This window comes from Acomys minous (assembly GCF_964271855.1).
Source record: "Acomys minous genome assembly, chromosome: 2".
NCBI lineage: Eukaryota > Metazoa > Chordata > Mammalia > Rodentia > Muridae > Acomys > Acomys minous.
In genome coordinates, this window is record NC_140484.1 from 66,641,384 (window position 1) to 66,659,422 (window position 18,039).

General features: G+C 48.1%; 1 protein-coding gene across 6 annotated transcripts in view; it reads left to right on the forward strand.

Annotated features, from left to right (window-relative positions):
- The window catches only part of CHST15 (carbohydrate sulfotransferase 15), an 81,452-nt gene that overhangs the window by 36,091 nt on the left and 27,322 nt on the right, over window positions 1–18,039 (forward strand). For 5 of the 6 annotated variants that reach the window (XM_084772692.1, XM_084772690.1, XM_084772691.1 and 2 more), the window contains 4 exons: window positions 8,930–9,931; window positions 10,696–11,035; window positions 13,191–13,337; window positions 17,307–17,463. In XM_084772692.1, coding sequence (XP_084628818.1) covers window positions 9,386–9,931; window positions 10,696–11,035; window positions 13,191–13,337; window positions 17,307–17,463 — 1,190 coding nt within the window. In that variant the 5' untranslated portion in view covers window positions 8,930–9,385. Of the gene's footprint in view, window positions 1–4,619; window positions 4,804–8,929; window positions 9,932–10,695; window positions 11,036–13,190; window positions 13,338–17,306; window positions 17,464–18,039 lie in introns of those variants that run through there. The other variant, XM_084772693.1, reaches the window with a different exon arrangement.

Genomic DNA, 18,039 nt, shown 5'->3' on the forward strand with positions numbered 1-18,039 from the left:
GGAAGCAAAGAACCATGCTGCACCAGCTTTCTCTATAGAGAGCAGGACTGGATGAGCAGGTGCCTATACGCAGTTATCAGCTTCCTGGTTGATAACTCTAGATAGTGCAGGATCGCCTGCGCACTGGCTGTCATCTTCAAGATAAGCGAGAGGTTTCCCACTGTGAATGGCTCTTTAGAAAGCCGGGCGTGGTGGCGCACGCCTTTAATCCCAGCACTTGGGAGGCAGAGGCAGGCGGATCGCTGTGAGTTCGAGGCCAGCCTGGTCTACAAAGCGAGTCCTGGACAGCCAAGGCTACACAAAGAGACCCTGTCTCGAAAAACAAAAACAAAAACAAAAACAAAAACAAAAACAAAAAAAAAGAAGTTACTAGGGGTTTTCTCTGTTGCAGGCTGTTAGCCTTGTTTCCTCCAGGTACATGGGGACAAGCATGATCTTAGAAACTGGGCTGCCACTTGCTTTTTCCTGGAGCTTGTGACCTCATATTGGATGCAAATGGGGAAGTTGGGCATCTAGGCATAGGATTGTAAACATGTAGAAAGCAGGCAGCCCAGGGAGGGCCTGAGGCCCCGTCCAGTGATGCAAAGACTGTGTTTTACTTATGGAAGCTTGCTATGTCCCACGTGGGGGCTATGCATTTGCTCTATATTACCTCTTCAAATTCATGCTGGAAGGCAGCAGTGGTTTTACTCCCATATTATACATGAAAATCTTAAGTCTCAGGATGTGTGAGTTCATAAAGCTGGTAACTGCTGAGCTAAACTAAAAGGTGGCTGTGCCCACTTTAAGGTACAACTTAATGTGTTGAATTCATAGAAATCCTTTTTTTTTTTTTTTTTACTATGCCCCACCTTTCTACTAAATTGAGGCTCAGTGGTATCATGCTAGGGAGAGAGGAGGGGGTATTTACTATGGAGATTGGATCATTGTGAATATGCATTTCCCATAGATACAGGTCATAAAATGACTGCTTTTTCTATGGACTGTTTCTACGCTATAATGCATGTAAAGCCATTGTTACTAACAACAACGTTTGGTGGTGAAATTATTATACAGTCAGGTATATAATTTATAAAACCACCTGTGGTATGTAAGGTGTGGTGGTGCGTGTCTTTAATCCCAGGACTATAAGGGGACCTCTGTAAATTCAAGGCCAGCCTTGCCTACATAGGAAATTCCAAGGCAGCCAGGGCCACATTGTGACGCCCTGTGTGTTGGTCCCACAGGAAGCTCTTTAAGCAGAAAGGCAAACAACTCAAAAATAGCTTCAGGAAGTCTCTGAAACTGACCAGATTCACTAGCCCCTTCCCTTCCAGAGTAAGCAATAACGGCTGGGAGCCCACCTCAGATGGAAAGAAGCTGAGCTCTAAGAAGTAGTCTCAGACAAGACAAGCTCAAAAGAAGACTCAGACTGAGCCAGGCATGGTGGTGCTCACCTGCGATCCCTGCACTCGAGGAGGCAGAGGCAGGCAGATCTTTGTGAGTTCAAGGCCAACCTGGTCTGCAAAGCAAGTCCAGGACAGCCCAGATAAGGCTACACTGAGAAACCCTGTCTCAAAACCCAACCAACCAACCAACCAAACAAAAAACCAAACAACAGCAATAAAACCCAGCCTATCTGTAGACCAACTGAGGCACCTGGAAACGACACTCTGGAACCTGTTGAACTGCCTGCAGGTTGTTCAGTGTGCTTCGGGGTTCCGAATGTTTATGAGCTGTCACCCATGCTGGCATGGGCATTGGTGATATAGCTGTCTTTGAGTCATTTCTGTTCCTGTAAGTAACTCCAATAAAACTCATTGGCTTACCAAGTTGGCCTTTGGCGGTATCCGCCCTTTGGTCTGTCGTGGGTTCGCTATCTTTTTGTGAGTAGATGTGCATCCTCCCAGGAAAAGTCTTGTCACACAGCAGACCCTATCTCCGAAAACAAAACTCCCGTGGTGCATGTGATACACACTTGGTGCCAGCAGGAAAAGCCTGCTGAGCACAGTGAGAGGATATCGGCCGAGGAAGCACTGATAAGCGGCTCCAGGCATCAGGAAAGAGGGCATTTGGCAAGGAACCTATCAGGGTCAGATTACAGCAGGGGCTTGCTAGGGGAAGAGGACACAAGGGAGAAGTGACAGTAAGGCCAGCAAGGCTAGAAGGAAGGCCAGCCTGCCCATCTAGTTGGGGCGAGTGGGGGTCTGGTTGTCCAGATAACTGGAACAAAACAGCCGTGGCTATCATAAACGCATTATTGCCTGAAGACACTGGGATGTGTGTGTGTGTGGGTGGCCTACCCTAGGAAGAACTCCCCTCTGGTTCCAGCATTGCTAAAGCACGGTGTTATCTGCTTCGGGTGTTATGGAAGAGAGGCTTTCAGAGCAGGACCAGCTCTTTGATTGATTGATTAGCTGTATGCCTGGTGAGTTGCCTCAGCCTGTGTTGCCCCCTCGTAAGCTTTACGTGGCGCTCTGTGAAGCTCATAACACCGTTGTTGCAGCTGCTCTCTGTAGCTCCAGCGGCTCACAACCTGTAGCAGAGGGTATCGGTAAGCTAGAACAACTGGCTGGGTCAGTCGGGGTCTAGATCCTCCTCGTTGGCTTTGGCTCTGCCATGTGTCTGCCACCCTTCAGTTGACAGAGCCATGCTCTTCTTGTGATGACCACAAAGATGCCCGTGGGGGTGAATGGACACACCCTGTGCCTTTTCACCTGGGCTTAAGCCTGGCACATGGTCTCTTCTACCTGGCTAAAGCAGGTCACCTGACTCCAGCTGGTGTGAAGAAATAGTCTGCTCTTTATTGCAAAGTGCAAAGTCATTCACACGTCAAGAGTGTGACTATAGGTAAGAATAACAAATAAAGTCCAGTAATGCAACCTGTCCTAAGTAGTATTTATAAATACTAATTAGCATTCATACTACTGTGGGCCAGCACTGTGTGTATGTAGTGCTAACATTTATTAAGTGTTTACGGTGGGTCACCCTCATAAGCATATTATGAATGCTAGCTCATTTGATACTCATTGCACTGGTAGGCTGTAGGCCCTTGATTACTTTTACTTCTTATTCAAGGAAACAGAGAGGAGAAAGTTTTAATGCCCTGCCAAGGTCAAACCCAGGCAATTTGACCACAACATCCAGACTCTTAATTCCCAAACTGCGGGTGATCTATGCTTGCCATTTTAGAATGCAGAGGCCCAGATAAGTCACTTGTCTGAGGTCCCTTGCTAAGACAAGAGCTTGGAGTCCTCACCCACCTGATCACTGTGTGCTTTCTACAATGCTAGAGGGCACTGAATGTCGAGGAGAGGAGCGACTCTGTTCTTTTAATTGACTGTAAAACTTCAGGAATAAGATTGACAGTAGAACCCGAGAGGTGGCTTACATGCCCAAGCTCTTACTGCACAAACCTAGGGGCCAGTGTGTATACCCCTAGCATCCCATGTGGAAGATCCCTGGGCCTTGTAGGCCAGCCAGTCTAGCTAAATTGGTGAACTCCAACTCAGTGAGAGATGCTGTCTCAGAAAATAAGGAAGAGGACGGTTGATGATGACATCTGATGCAAACCTCTTGCACACACAAATACACACACACACACACCCTGCAGACTGACATTGCTAGTACAGAACTCTGTTGTCTGTTAGCTTTTTTTCCCCTTCCTCTCTTTATGATATCTTTGAGCTGAGTAAAAAAAAAATTCCTTCGTCTACTTGTAGATTAATATTCCTTGACAAAAGAGTATTTTCGTATACATAGCCCAAAGAGAGATGTCAGCATTTAGATATACTAACCGGAAGAAGGCTTTGTGTTTTTAGTAAAGGTTAATTAAGACCCATCAAAAATTTCCGCTTAAAACATAAAAGTGAAATCGTGTAATTAGCTATTTTCCCCTTTCTCCCCCCAGAGGGCATACATGAATGTTTCGGCTAAATGAAGCTATTTATTGAAGTCCATCCAGATTTCCTTTGAAGTTTCATATATCTTTCTTCTGCTCTATCAGCTTCTAGCTACAATAATTTAATAAGTTTTTCCTAGGGTGAAATTGGATGCCCTTTATCGATCTTTCACTGAGGGGGCATTCAATTACTTAATCTAAAGTGGTATTTCTGGGTCTCTCAATTACAATTTTGTTATAAATGGTTTGCTAATGATGCCTGGGGTACACAGGTTAATAGGGGGCATCCAAGCAAAGGCTGGGTAATTGAATGCTTTCTATTTGGGGACCAGTCATCTGATCTCTCACAGTGGCACTGGGTTCGCACAGGTCTGGTCTGCATCCACAGGGTCTAGTGTGGAGCCCTGGCTGGGAGGCGACAGAACTGTAATCTAGCCCCGAGTACCTTGTTTTTACTACATGGATGAGAGAGAGCACGGAAGGTCCTGTCTAACCTGAGCCGACTGGCACCAAGCCCCTGCATTCCCGTCAGGCCAAGTGCAGGTGGAATGCATTACCTGTTTCTGAAGTAAGAACGCTTGGGTGTAAAGTTTCTGAGTGGCTGCCCGTGGGATCACCTGTGGTGTATGGAAAAAGCCAATTAAGGGGGCGGGGGTGTGATATCAATCCATTCGCCTTCTCCTACAGTCACATGGGTTGGATTTCCCCCTCCTCCCTCCTAGCTGTGTCATTTAATAGCTACAGAGTTCATGGAGAGCCTTGGGAAAGAGTATGTAGCGTGCCTCTCTTTATGAACTTGGGGCGGTATCACCGCTAACTCTAGCCTTCAAGACCGTATAGAGTCTAATCTCTGCTCGCCCGCACCACCCCTGCGGTTGATACCTTCTCCAAACCAGGACAAGTCTCCAAGGATCTACCCACAGGTAGTTCTCAGCAGCTTTGCCCTTGCCCCTGCCTGATCTTTCCCCATCTATGGAACTGGGCTTTCTTCCTGTCCCTCCAACTTTGCTCAGTGGCAACTCTGAAGTCACCCTTTGCTCATTGTGCATTGGATCCCATCCTATCAGACAGGCTCCACCTGGGGGGAGACTAAGGGGACCTTTGCCTATATCTATACCTGGGTTTGCTTGCCCTGTCTCAGGTGAGAGGTGCTGCTAGCATCTCGCGGTGGAAGCCAGGGACACTGCTGAACACCTTGCAGATCCTACAGCATAGGGACAGCCTGTACTGTGAGGAATTAGCCAGCCAAGCCCTGCACTGTGGCATGTCCACACTCAATGCCTGGAGTCTGAGGGATCATTCCCAAGCTTTAGATCCCTTAGACCTCTTAGATCCACTTTAGATCCCTGTCAGGAGTGCTGGGTTCCCAACATCCACACTCGCATCCGAATTGACCACATAGGCAAAGGCTCCCAGGGTTTCCTGAGCGGTTGCATCACTCTTTATCAGGAGAATCTTGTTCAGAGCTGGCTAGCACTAAGGGCCAGTCAGGCACGGGGAAGAATGCCAAGGATCCCCCTGTCATGAGCCAGCCAGATCCCTGTGGTTTGGAGTTTGGACAGAGGTCTCACGGCATAGGGGAGATGGCTTATATCCTCTGTCCCCAGGGCTTTGGTCTCCAGCTTTTCTTCATCCTACCTGAGAGTTTAAGCTTTAACTAAGCCTTCGTCTTTCTGAAGCCCAATCTCCATCCAGAAGCTCCTAGCTCCTCTAAGGGTCACCTCATTAACGTAACTTCAGGTGTGGTTGAAAGGGGCAGCTCCTTGCAATCACGAGAGATTCCAAGCTGTGTGCAGGCGGGGAAGGAGGGGGGGGGGCGTGGAGGCTGAGGCTAACTATCAATTATAAATGTCTGTGTGCATGTATCGCATGTATCTACATGCTACATTTTATAATAACTTCTGGTCTCTACCCTAGGATGTTCCCAGCACAAGGTCAGCAGCCTTGAACTAGTGAATGAATGAATGAGTGAATGAATGAAATGAGAACACATTGTATTAGAATGTTTTTGGAGGGTTTTCTTTTCTTTTCTTTTTTTTTTTTTTAATGAGTAGCAAGCCCATCTCAGGGTGGTTTGCCTAACAGGAGGTACAGCTGCTGGGGAGAGGAACACGGGGCATGTTGGAGCCCGTCTTCTGCCCCATCCACACCCATTAAGATTGTCAGCCTCCCCAAGTCCTGAGGTTTATTTACTTTGCTTGAAATAAGATAGCTTAGCTCTTGGGTAGGAATGTTCTGCCTATTCTGTTGGGTTCAGATGATGTACAATTCTTGTTCTGTGGCTTCAAAGTCCTTGTGTGTTTAAAAAAAAAACACAAACAAACAAAAAAAACTTAACACTAGGACAGAAGAGTGTGAACACACTCCCACTGAGTCTCCGCTTGGAGCTTCATTTTTAACCCCGCCTTGGCCTTGTCTTTGACAAGTGAAAAAAAAAATATTTTCTTGGCTTCAAGGCTGAAGTTTCCAAGGAGGGATCTTGCCCTTTTGTTTCTTTCATCTGGAGAAGTGTTTGTACTAAGCAATGGGTCAGGGGTGACAGAACAAACTGGAAGCAGAAGCTCCTGATATGCCTTGCCAGCTGTCCTAAGGGAGGAGAGGGACCCAGCCTGGTCCCAGGGCATCTCCTCCCATACGCCTCAAGTCTGCTCCTTCAGCTCTCTCAGGCTCTGTCTGACTCTCAGCCCCTCAGACCAGTACTTCTCCATCTGGCCTCCTGGTTATAGTGAGAACTCCTTGAACTATTTTGTATGGTGTGTATGCATGCAAGCACTCGTGTGTGTGTGTGTACGTGTGATTTGGGAGCATATGCCATGGTATGCATGAGGAGGTCAGATGACCTCAGAAGTCAGCCTTTGACTTCCGTGTTGTTTGAGGCAGTCTCTCTTGTTCATGCGGCATATACCAGGCTAACTAGGCCCCCAGACTTCTGGCAGTTCTGCTTCTGCCTCCCATTTTCCATAAAACAAAGGGCGGGTTAAGGTGTCTTCCTTTTTCGTGGGTTCTGGGCATCTGACCTCAGGTCATCATGCTTGCACAGAAAGTGCTCTACCCACCGAGCCGTTTCCCCTAGTCCCGCACAACGCAGCTTTTGTTTATTATAATTCCTGGCTGTGGAGTGGCCAGGCTCATTTTCATAGGAAAGATCCACAAAGTGCCGCTGTAATGAACTGTATAGAATTTGTCCAGTTCACCTCTCCTCTAAATATTTAAGCACAAATGCTGGCAGCAGGCAGAACACTTTGTGGGCGGAAGAAATGCTACTGGCTAACTCTTTGCCAGCATATTTTAAGAAAACACGGGCTTTGTATCCAAGTGACATGAAGGTTTCCTACTGTAGGGTTGTGACTGTTTAGATCTCTAGCCAACACGTAGAGTCTGTAATGAAGGCTTAGTTACTGCCACTTCTCTGGGGACAGAGGCTTGTTTGAGGTGTACAGTAGATGGATGTGAGTCCACCACCCTTGGGCAGTTGTCGACTTAAGGAAAAAGAATGTGGCTTAGGGTCTCCCATCTGGAATTGTGTATTACATGCTTTTAAAACTTGCTGCCAAGTTAAAGATTGTAGTGTGACCAATGATGACACTGCTATCCATGTTGTGTGCGATTCCTGGGTCACTAAACACATGCCAGGCCTATATGACCGCTTTCCACACATTAATTAATTTTGTGCCTTAAACAAAAGTTACTGTTATTATTCTAATTTTAACAGTCCTTGAGGAAGTGAGCAGTTGGAGAGGTTGAATAGCTTAAGGTCACACAGCCAATGGGTGGGCGTTGATGGCAGCTAGAAACCTAGTCAGGTTTTTTCATTAGTCATCTATTGCTCCTTTAATGACATCTCCAAAGAAGTGTCATTTGAGAGAAAAAAAAATACACTTTAGAACCATGGCATTATGTTAATGGATTTTTAAGAATCGGTCTTTCTTGGGATGATGAGAGTGAAAAATGACTTGAGGGTCTGAAGTGTTACGTGGCTCGGGGGGAATACTGTACATTGGATTTAATTGCTTAATAACTTAAAGTCAGATGGTTTTTAAAAATATGATACACTTGACTGAAGAAGAGGATCATTTAATTGTTGCTAAGTGTTCATTAACTTTTGCTTCCTAAACTGTAGCTGAGAGACTACGGAAGCTCTGAGGTGACAGCCTTGGTTCCCCGACTTTCCCTCCCCCCTCCCATCCCCCTCCTTACCACTCTTCAGATTTATCATTGAGTTAAAAAATGGTATTTTGATTCCTTCATCGAACTGGAAGTCACTGGTGGTCTTGGTTCTTCCTCTCCTCTTTCTTTTTCTTTTTTCTTTCTTTCTTTCTTTCTTTTCTTTCTTCAAACTGACAAAAGCTAAAGTTACGTGTGATGAGACACCTCAATTGAGGAAAGTCCCCCAGCAGATTGGCCCGTGAGGCATGTCTTTAGAGCAGTTTCTTGTTTAATGATTGACAAGACCCAGCTCACCATGGGTGTTGCCACCCTGGGCTGTTGGTCTTGGGTTGTGTTAAGAAAGCAGGCTGAGCAAGCCATGAGCAGCGAGCAGTAAGCAATGTTTCTCCATGGCCTCCACTTCTGTTCCTGCCTCCGTGTTCCTGCCCTGATTTCTTTCAGTGATGGACTGTGAGGTGGAAGTGTAAGATGAAATAACCCTTTCCTCCCCAAGTTGCTTTTGGTCCTGGCGTTTCATCACAGCAGCAGAAACCTAAGTAAGACACTGACTGGGCGTGAATCTGACTGTAGTTGTGCAATCTTGAGACACTAGGGTGCCATAGCTCAGATATGTGAAAGCAGAGGTCCTGCAGGTGCAGGCGTATGCAAAGTGTGGGTGTTTGGGGACATATTTGGAGATAGAGCATGAAGCCCCAATCCAAGCACAAAGGCCCCGAACATCTCCATTTTTGTATGATCTGTGACTTGCGTATGAACAAGTAAGTGAGGATGAAGTGGTGAGGTGGAAGAGGGAGATCTTTCTGTGCTCTTCTCTGGAGAGCAACTCCTGTGGTACCATAGGCACCACACAGGGCAGCAAGACTTACCTTTCTTTATGTTTAGGTCACCTGGAATTCATAAGAATCTCCTCCCCGTGGAGAGGAAACATCCCGGAGGAATGCCAGTGAGCCTGCCAGCGAGGAGCCCATGATGTCTTCTACTCTCCTGTGTGGCTCCCTGCTCTCTACCGATGCCACCCCAACCTTCTTTGGTGCCATGGGAAAAACCTGAAGCTCAGGCAGAATCGCTTCCAAACCTGTGGCCGCTTCAGTGTTGCCCCGGCTGGCGTGGGACCCACAGTCGGAATTTGCTTTTTTTGTGTGTTGTCCTTCATATCCGAACCAAAGAGTGCGCCTCATTCTCTTGTGCGTTGGCGTCGGCTCTCTTCTGCGCTTGCTCCTGTCGCTGGTGCCTTCCCACTGTCTTCTGTCATCCCGGGGCACCCTTAAAGTTTCTCACCAGACTCCCCGAGGGCTGGCCCATGGCTCTCTAAGCCAGCTGTCCAAGAGCTCTACTACCATGAGGCACTGCATTAATTGCTGCATACAGTTGTTCCCCGAGGACGCACGCCAACAGCAAGTTGCCTGCCAGGGAGGCCCCCACCACGGTCACCAGGCCTGTCCCACTTGCAAAGGAGAAAACAAAATTCTGTTCCGCGTGGACAGTAAGCAGATGAACTTGCTTGCCGTTCTCAAAGTAAGGACTGAGAGCACCGAGAACTGGGGTGGGTTCTTGCGCTTCAGGAAGGGGAAGCAATGTAGCCTGGTCTTTGGCTTGATCATAATGACTTTGGTGATGGCTTCTTATATCCTTTCTGGGGCTCATCAGGAGCTTCTGATTTCATCCCCTTTCCATTACGGGGGCTTTCCCAGCAACCCCAACTTGATGGACAGCGAGAACCCTAGTGACGCGAAAGATCATCACCACCAGCCTTCTGTAAACAATATCTCCTATGTGAAGGACTACCCAAGCATTAAACTGATTATCGACAGCATCGCCGCCAGGATTGAGTTCACCACCAGGCAGCTGCCAGACTTACAAGATCTCAAGAGACAAGAGTTGCACGTGAGTAGCAGCCGGTCAGCCAGTCTTGATGATTTAAAAGACTTTTAAAAAGCAGCTTTTTAAAAGAATGGATGCTCTCTTCCCTACCCACCATCTTTGGGAACGCAGGCGGAACATGACAGGCGTTTCCTAGATGCCTTACAGCAAGGGTAATTTGACAAGCCCCAGGCTGAGAAAGCTCTGGAGGCTTCTGATATGGAAATGCCAAGGAAGGGATTTGCTGTCTCTAATGGCCCTGGAGATGTTTAAAGATCTTTTCTTCTCATCATTGCATTTGGGGACTTCCTGCCTGGGGTCATGGTGATTCCGGTTGCTTTTGTAGATCACCATCATTTCTTAATTTTTAAAAAAAAGATTTATGTTAGCCATGTGTATGTGCATGTGAGGGTAGGTGCCCTTGGAAGCCAGAGTGGAAGTTGAATCCACTGTAACTGGTGTCACAGGCGCTCGGGAGTTGCCTTATGTGGGTGCTGGGAGCCAAACCCTGATCTTGTGGGAGAGCAGTATACACTCTCAGCTACTGAGCCACCCTTCCAGCCCCATCATTTAGATGTTCTTGTTGAGACAGAGTCTCTCGATGTAGCATTGGCTGTCCTGGAACTCAACTGTGTAGGCCAGGCTGGCCTGGAGCTCACAGAGACCCACCTGCCTCTGCTTCCCAGGTACGAGGATTACAGCTGTGGGTCCACCACTCCTAGTTCAGAATATGTTTTTGCTAATTGCCTTCCTTTGCGCTGTCTGTCCGCTTTTTTCTTTGATTGCAGATGTTTTCGGTAATCCCCAGCAAATTCCTCCCGAGCAGCAAGAGCCCCTGTTGGTATGAGGAATTCTCCGGCAGGAACAACACGGACCCCTACCTGACCAATTCCTATGTGCTCTACTCCAAGCGGTTCCGCTCCACCTTCGACTCTCTGCGAAAGGCATTCTGGGGCCACCTGTCCCATGTGCATGGCAAGCACTTCCGCCTGCGCTGCCTGCCACACTTCTACATCATCGGGCAGCCCAAGTGCGGAACTACTGACCTCTACGACCGCCTTCGGCTGCATCCAGAAGTGAAATTCTCAGCCATCAAGGAGCCCCACTGGTGGACCCGGAAGCGCTTTGGTGAGTGTTGGGGTCTCATGTTTTCCTAAGTCGTTCTGTGGATGCGTGTCATTGTGGCTGGTGAGTGTTGGACGTGAGATTCCATGGAGGCAGGCGGAGAGAGCCTGGAGAAAAGATACATTGAGATTCAGAGACATGGCACTTGTCATTAGATGATACTTTGCTCTGTCTTCTTCTTCTTCTTCTTTTTTTTTTTTAGCAACAACAAAACACCAGTGCTCATTTGGCTCATGATTCTAGGGGCTAAAGGTTCCAAAAAACCTTTTGTTGATGTCCCGGTGAGAGGGTGTTGGCTATGTCACAAGATGGCAGAGAAAGGAAAAGGTGACTAGCTACACGCAGCAGAGGCCAAGTTCAGGGTGGGGCCTGGCTTGTATAGTAACCCACCCTCCCAAGAACAAAGTCACTCCAAGGGACCAGCATTACGCTTCCATAACCCAGGCTCTTTCCACTGTGCTGTGCTTTTTAAAGGGTTCCAATGACCTTTAGTGTCCCACTCTGGGTACCAGCCTTGCCAGGCTTCCAGCACACGAGCCTCTGGGGGATACACTCAAACCACAGCGACATTTCAAAGGCAGAGGCCCACCTAGTGAACACTGGTTGAGTGCTAGCTGTGTGCAGGGGAAGGGGGCAAGTGTATGATAGAAACTTCTTGTTGGTGTGTGTGTGTGTGTGTGTGTGTGTGTGTGTGTGTGTTACTGAGAGTTACATCCCTAGCTCTTTTAGTTGTCCAGGAGAACTTTAACACCCAACCTTAACAACGATCAATATATGCCAGAAAATAGGGTGGCTGGCACCCAGCCCAGGGATGCTTTACTGAGGTCACCACACCTGGAGGAGACACAGCTATGGGCCCCAGCTGTGTGACCTGCCCTGTCTACACCATGTGTCTCAAGTGCAATGGAAATACATATCACCCCTGGTCAACAAGGTTGGCTGTGGGCCCCACCTGCCTTGCCCTTCCTCATAGCCTGGTTTCTGTTCTACCCAGCCCCAGGCACCCTATGGCCCTCGGTCACTGTTTCCTGTCCATAACCTTTTCTTTGTGCCAGGAGACATTTGGTCACTGAAGCTAATGGGTGATACATGCCCTGTTGTGTGCCAAAGTCTGGGAGGGCCATGAAGGCAGTTTCCATATAAAGGACACAGGTCACTAGAAGAGAATCTTCGACGCTTTCCTTAGACTAACTTCTCCTGACAAATGTTTCGGTTCATCCTTTTGATGTGCATTCCAGAGTGGTTTAGCATTAGCCGCTGAGTAGCCAAGGCCTAATGCATTTGGTGTACGTGTCTGAACGAGTGCTCTTCCTCCACAGCCTGTGTTTCCCCTAAAGAGAACCAGCTTTCTCCTGGCAGGATGGAGGGCAGGACAGGGCAGGGCGTGCCTCAGCTGCTAAGATTCAATGTCATCTTGAATCTCCTATTATTTTGGCCAGAACTGTTCTTTTTCTACTTTGCAATAACTTTGGTAGCTGTAAGTGCTGGGCAGTGTATGTTTTTAAGTGTTTACAAGCTATTTTAAGGCAGGGAGCACATCTCATTGTGTGTGTGTGTGTGTGTGTGTGTGTGTGTGTGTGTGTGTGTGTGGTTGATGTCAGAGTCTGTGTCCATCCAATGAGGGCACTGTCAGCTCGCCTTACTGTTCGGACAAGTAGCAGGGTGCTTGATGGAATATGTCCTTAATGGGCACCTGCTGGCACTATGAGGGTGACAAGATGCTGCTTCCTTGCTGCCTACCTTTTGTCTTTCATATTTGGCACGCCTAGGAGCCAAATTCTAGGTGCCACCGCTGTGTGTCTGTTTTAATCTCTCTTGGTGAAAATGTTAATCAATTCTCAGCTCTATCCCCTCCATGTTTCCTCTTTTCCTACCTCTTGAGTAGATGTGGCATCTTTTAAGTGGCCACTACTGGAGGCAATGGCGATGTCTTCCACCCCGTGAGGCATGTGTGCACTGAAGCAGGCAGGCGCTGACCAAGCACTTCCTCCTGCATCCACATGCCTCCTCCAGAAGCTTAGCTGCATCAGGTTTTTTTTTGCTGCTAAAGTTTGGTCCCCTTGGACTTTCTCCCTCCTTCTCTGGTCATGCTCTGGGAGGCCACCACCCTATCAATGACAATGTTGTCTTCTGTAACTTCACTTCCTGGTTCCGGTAGGAATTGTCCGCCTGAGAGATGGACTCCGAGACCGCTACCCTGTGGAAGATTACCTGGACCTCTTTGACTTGGCTGCACACCAGATCCATCAAGGACTGCAGTCTGCCTCTGCAGAGCAGCCAAGCAAGATGAATAAAATCATTATTGGTAGGTATGGCTTCTGGGTAACTTCAGGGGAGCTGGCAGAAGCAGCCTCTTTGGGGTGCTGGTCCATATTGTGGATTCAGCTGTCTTACCCACAGAGTGAGTCCCTTCCCCATGTGGCTGTCACTCTTAGTTCCAGGTAAAAACAGCCACACCATTTGTACTGTTACTATGAAGCAGAAACATTTAGTGAGCTTGCTTATTCTGTGCAGACTCAAGGAGGGCTGAAATGGCTTTTTAAAGAAAGTTGCCATTTCTTTGTTTTCTGTGCTTTACTTCTCCTCACAATACCCTGATCGGCGTGAGCTTTCTGATGAGTCACTGATGGGATGCCAGGACTTTGGATTGTGAATGGGGGGGGGTGGCGGGGGGGCGGGGAAGGGCATCTCCTCTTGGTCTCAGCAGAGCACTGCACACACCCTGGGATGAGTCGCTGTGTAAGCCAAGTGCCTTTCAGCATTCAGACTGAAGTTGTTTGAGCAGCACGTGCTCGGGACCTGGAGGCAGGCGAATCTTGAGTTTGTGGCTTGCTTGGGCTCACTAGCAAGACCCTGTCTCAACAAAGCAAAACTAAGCAAAGCCAAACAAGCAAGGCAAAGGAAGATGAAACAAACTGAGATCTCTTGGTTAAAAAAAAAAAACTGCAAGAATGTTTTATTGAGAATTTGAGCCAGATGGTGGTGGCAGCAACACATGCCTTTAATCCCAGCACATGGGAGGCAGAGGCAGGTGGATCTCAGTGAGTTGGAGGCCAGCCTGATCTACAGAGTGAGTTCCAGGACACCCAGGGCTACACAGGGAAACCCTGTCTAAAACAAACAAACAAACAGCCCCCCCCACACATACACACGCAACAACAAGAAAAAGGAAGAATTTAAAAATTTAGTTGTTTATATTTAGATGTGCACATGTGATCACACACACACTGAAACAATTAGTTTAGCTAATCAGCTTAGCATATTGGTTTTTCCACAGCTCCTTCCCTTCATCCTTTATACTCTTTTCAATGGTGGTGAGAGGCCCTGCCCCTCCTTAGCAAATGACAGCACCCAGTGGGGCAGAGCCATCGCGGGCCTGTGCTTTGCAGGCTAGACTCATCTCATCCGACAGAGCTCTTCATCAGACTCTGCTTGAGAGGAGGCGTTTATCTCCAACGCCTTCTGAAAAGGAGAAATTGAATCATACATTTCACTTAAACTGGTTCCCGAGGCAATGATCTATTTCATGTTCCTGGATCCATTACATTTTGAATCTCTAAATCAAATAAATCTCTTGGTGAGTAGGAGAGATTGTGACCGGCCGGTTGGATGAAGACCCTATCCCTGACTCAGTGAGGAGATTCTGGCATCTGCCAGAGCCTGGGCTGATTGAGTTTTTTTTTAATAGTTCTTAAGTATACTCTCTGGGATGCACTGGGAATGCACTCTACCCACCCTACACCTACAGTATGATTGCCTGTTACACTTTTTTTTTTTAATTTCAAACTCAGGGGTGAAAACACCCCATTTAATAAATCTAATTAATATTTTGCTGAGAACTCCCATACCATATGCCTCTGGGGAAATCTCAGAATCTTATGAAAGAGCTAAAAATATTCCACCCAAAGCCAAGAAACAGACTTAGAAAGTGAATGAGAAAGGAAAGCCTTCGTTTGGGTTCCTAATTATAGTTACTGCTATCTTTCAAAAAGAACAAGAAATAAAATGCCACACGGATACTTACTCCAAGCCAGGTTTGCAGCTGTCTCTTGTGATGGCCTCTTGGTGTGACAGGCAGTGTGAAAAAGCAGATGACAAACCGGCATCTGGCTCTGCTTGTGTCGCCGTCCAGCTCTATGCCACGCGTTAAGTCAGGTCATTGGTTTCATCCCAGTCCACAGGTCTATAAGATGGGATGGTTGGACCAGATCAGCACCCTGCTTCTCCCAGCCCCGGAATGGGACTCAGCCCTTTTCAGCTCTTCCTTCCAATGAAGGCCTTGGAGAAGTCTTAGGGTCACATGACCTTGGGGGATGGGCCATGGGTCAGAGGAGGCCTTTCCTCTCAGCAGTAGCCAGGTTCTGTGGAGCTGGGGATGCTGGCTGGCCCTGCTCTGCCTGCAAGGTACCTTGTCCCTGCCCACTTACATGGTAGCTGATGGCCTTTTGAACTTCTGTTTTTTTGTTTTGTTTTGTTTTGAGGGGGGGAGGAGGGTTCAAGACAGGGTTTCTCTGTGTGTCCTTCTCTGTCCTGGATTCATTTTTGTAGACCAGGCTGGCCTCGAACTCACAGTGATCCACCTACCTCTGCCTCCCGAGTGCTGGGATTAAAGGCATGCACCACCATGCCTGGCCTTCTCTTAGAGGAGACAGTCTATGCCTGTATTGTTTCCCTCATTGGTCCCCAGTGCCAAGAAAATGTGGGGCACAAATTAGATGTCAAATGACTGCTTTCTGGATGGATGGGGGCTGGGTGGACAGACAGATGGGAAGATGGACCAGTGCCTGCATGGTTCTAGAACCAGAATTTGTGCCAGTTTTGGTTTAGACACTCCACTTGCATTTCATATCCCCTACTTCACTGTGAGCCTATTTGCCAAAGGATGTCTGGTTGACTTGTCTTTTCTCTCCTTGCTATGGTTAACAAACAAACAAACAAAACTAAGAAAGGCAAGAAGGCTTGGACAGGAGTATTCACCTGACAGGATCACAAACCGAACAGGAGAAATGGGGCCGCTCCCTTCACACATGACTGGAACATGCCCCCGGATGAGTAGCATTAGATATGGCACATGGTCTGTGTCCAGAAATCACACGTGGGTCTGACAGCCGTGTTCATTCCATCCTGAAGGAATAAGCTGAGGGTAGTGCGGCTATGGAAGAGACTGGAACTATTGTCGTCTCCCTAGGTCCCCGGAGTCCCCTCCCTTCTACATTTCTTCAGACAGTCATAAAACAGAACAAGATAAATGCGGCCGGGAAGATGGCTTATTTGGAAAGCGTGAGGACCCAGAGTTTGGATTTCTAGTACCCATGAGAAGGCTAGGCGTGGCTATGTGCCTCTGTAGTCCCAGTGGGCTTGCTGGACAGCCTGTCTAGGGAATTGGCAAGCTCTGGGTTCAGTGAGAGACCCAGAATGGTAAAAGATAGAGCAATAGAGGGAGACATTTTTTGTTGACTTCTGGTCTTTATAAGGAGATGCATGTAGGGATAGATTTCATAGCCTCCTTACCCACATATACAACAACAACAACACAACAACAACAATAATAATAATTAGCGCAGTTATCCAAGAGTCTGTCTTGTTGAAGTGCATGCGTCTTGCACTCACCTCTCTCCCCAAAGCTCTACTTCACGTTTTTTTTATCCTTCTGTGGGGCGGACTCTGAGTAAACAGAGTTGGGCCCTGTTCATCCATCCAGCAGGAAGTATTAGCTATATAAGGAGCAGGGGTGAGGTGTGGGTAGTACACAGCTGGCCATGCGGGAAGGAGGGGGCTGAGGCTGAGCCCCCTGTGCTTCTGGCACAGGCTTCCTCTCATTTGGCCCTAGATTGTCCCGTGACTAAATGTTATGGTTCCAAGGAGAGATAGGCGTGGACTGCGTTCAAGTTTCCACTGAGGGTCAGCTTCCCCAATGATTCCTTTCTCTTCCTGACGGCTTGGAGGGAAACTGTCTAGGCTAGTGGATTCTCAGTGGGCCCTTAAAATGCCACAGAGCGATGAGCTGCCAGAAAAGCTAAATATTGTGAAATCGAAGTCCTAGGTGTTAGCAAAGGTTATGTTTTTGTTCATCCAGAAGGAAGAAGCTGTGGGTAGGGGTGGGTGACAGTTGTCCTCTCACGAGATGCCTGGAGTCCCATCTGCCGACCATGGCTGATAAGCTTGCCTGTCATGGCTGTTTGAGAGGAAGGCGCAGGAGCCAAGCTTGGCCTCTGGCTCACAGCGGGGGGGCCCATACTCTATGGCCTAGCATCTGCTCTGTGTCTGTTTGCAGGAGAGGCCAGCGCCTCTACCATGTGGGATAACAATGCCTGGGGCTTCTTCTATGACAACAGCACAGATGGCGAGCCACCGTTCCTGACCCAAGACTTCATCCATGCCTTTCAGCCTGAAGCCAAGCTCATCGTCATGCTCAGGGACCCTGTGGAGAGGTGAGTGTCTGTCCGGGGCACCGCTGTGCTTTGCATTTTTGGTGAAAAGAAAGGGCTTTTTGGAGCATGGTGTTTCCATCTCATCACAGACAAGATTTGCCTGTTTAAGAAAAACAATAAACAAGCTTAGCTTGCGATATCACTGCTGTTTCTTAGGTAAATGTTGTTTTGAGGGCAATCCTCCCAAGCATTTAAACAAACTGTGGCCTATTCTCTCAGCAGTGTTGACTATGGTCTGTGGGTGTTAGCCTCTGGGGCGTCTGACTGAGGGATGCAGGATACAAGTGCTGTTGGGGGCTTGGGGGATACCCTTAGTGTCAGGGGTGTTGGGATCCTCACTGTGCTCAGACTCCCAGAATTCCTTGTTTCTTTAGTTGGTGAGTCCCCCTCAGCCCTCATTCAGCTCTGAAAATGTACATCCCAGTCCCTGTGCCCCGTCCCTTCCCCCCACCCTCCCACCCCCGCCCCTGGAAGCCAAGGCAGAGGACATGACTGACAGGTTGCTCTGCCTCTGATAAGGTCAGGGCTTGCTCAGGTCTGCCTGAAGCTGGGCTGGTGGAGTTGAACAGATAATCT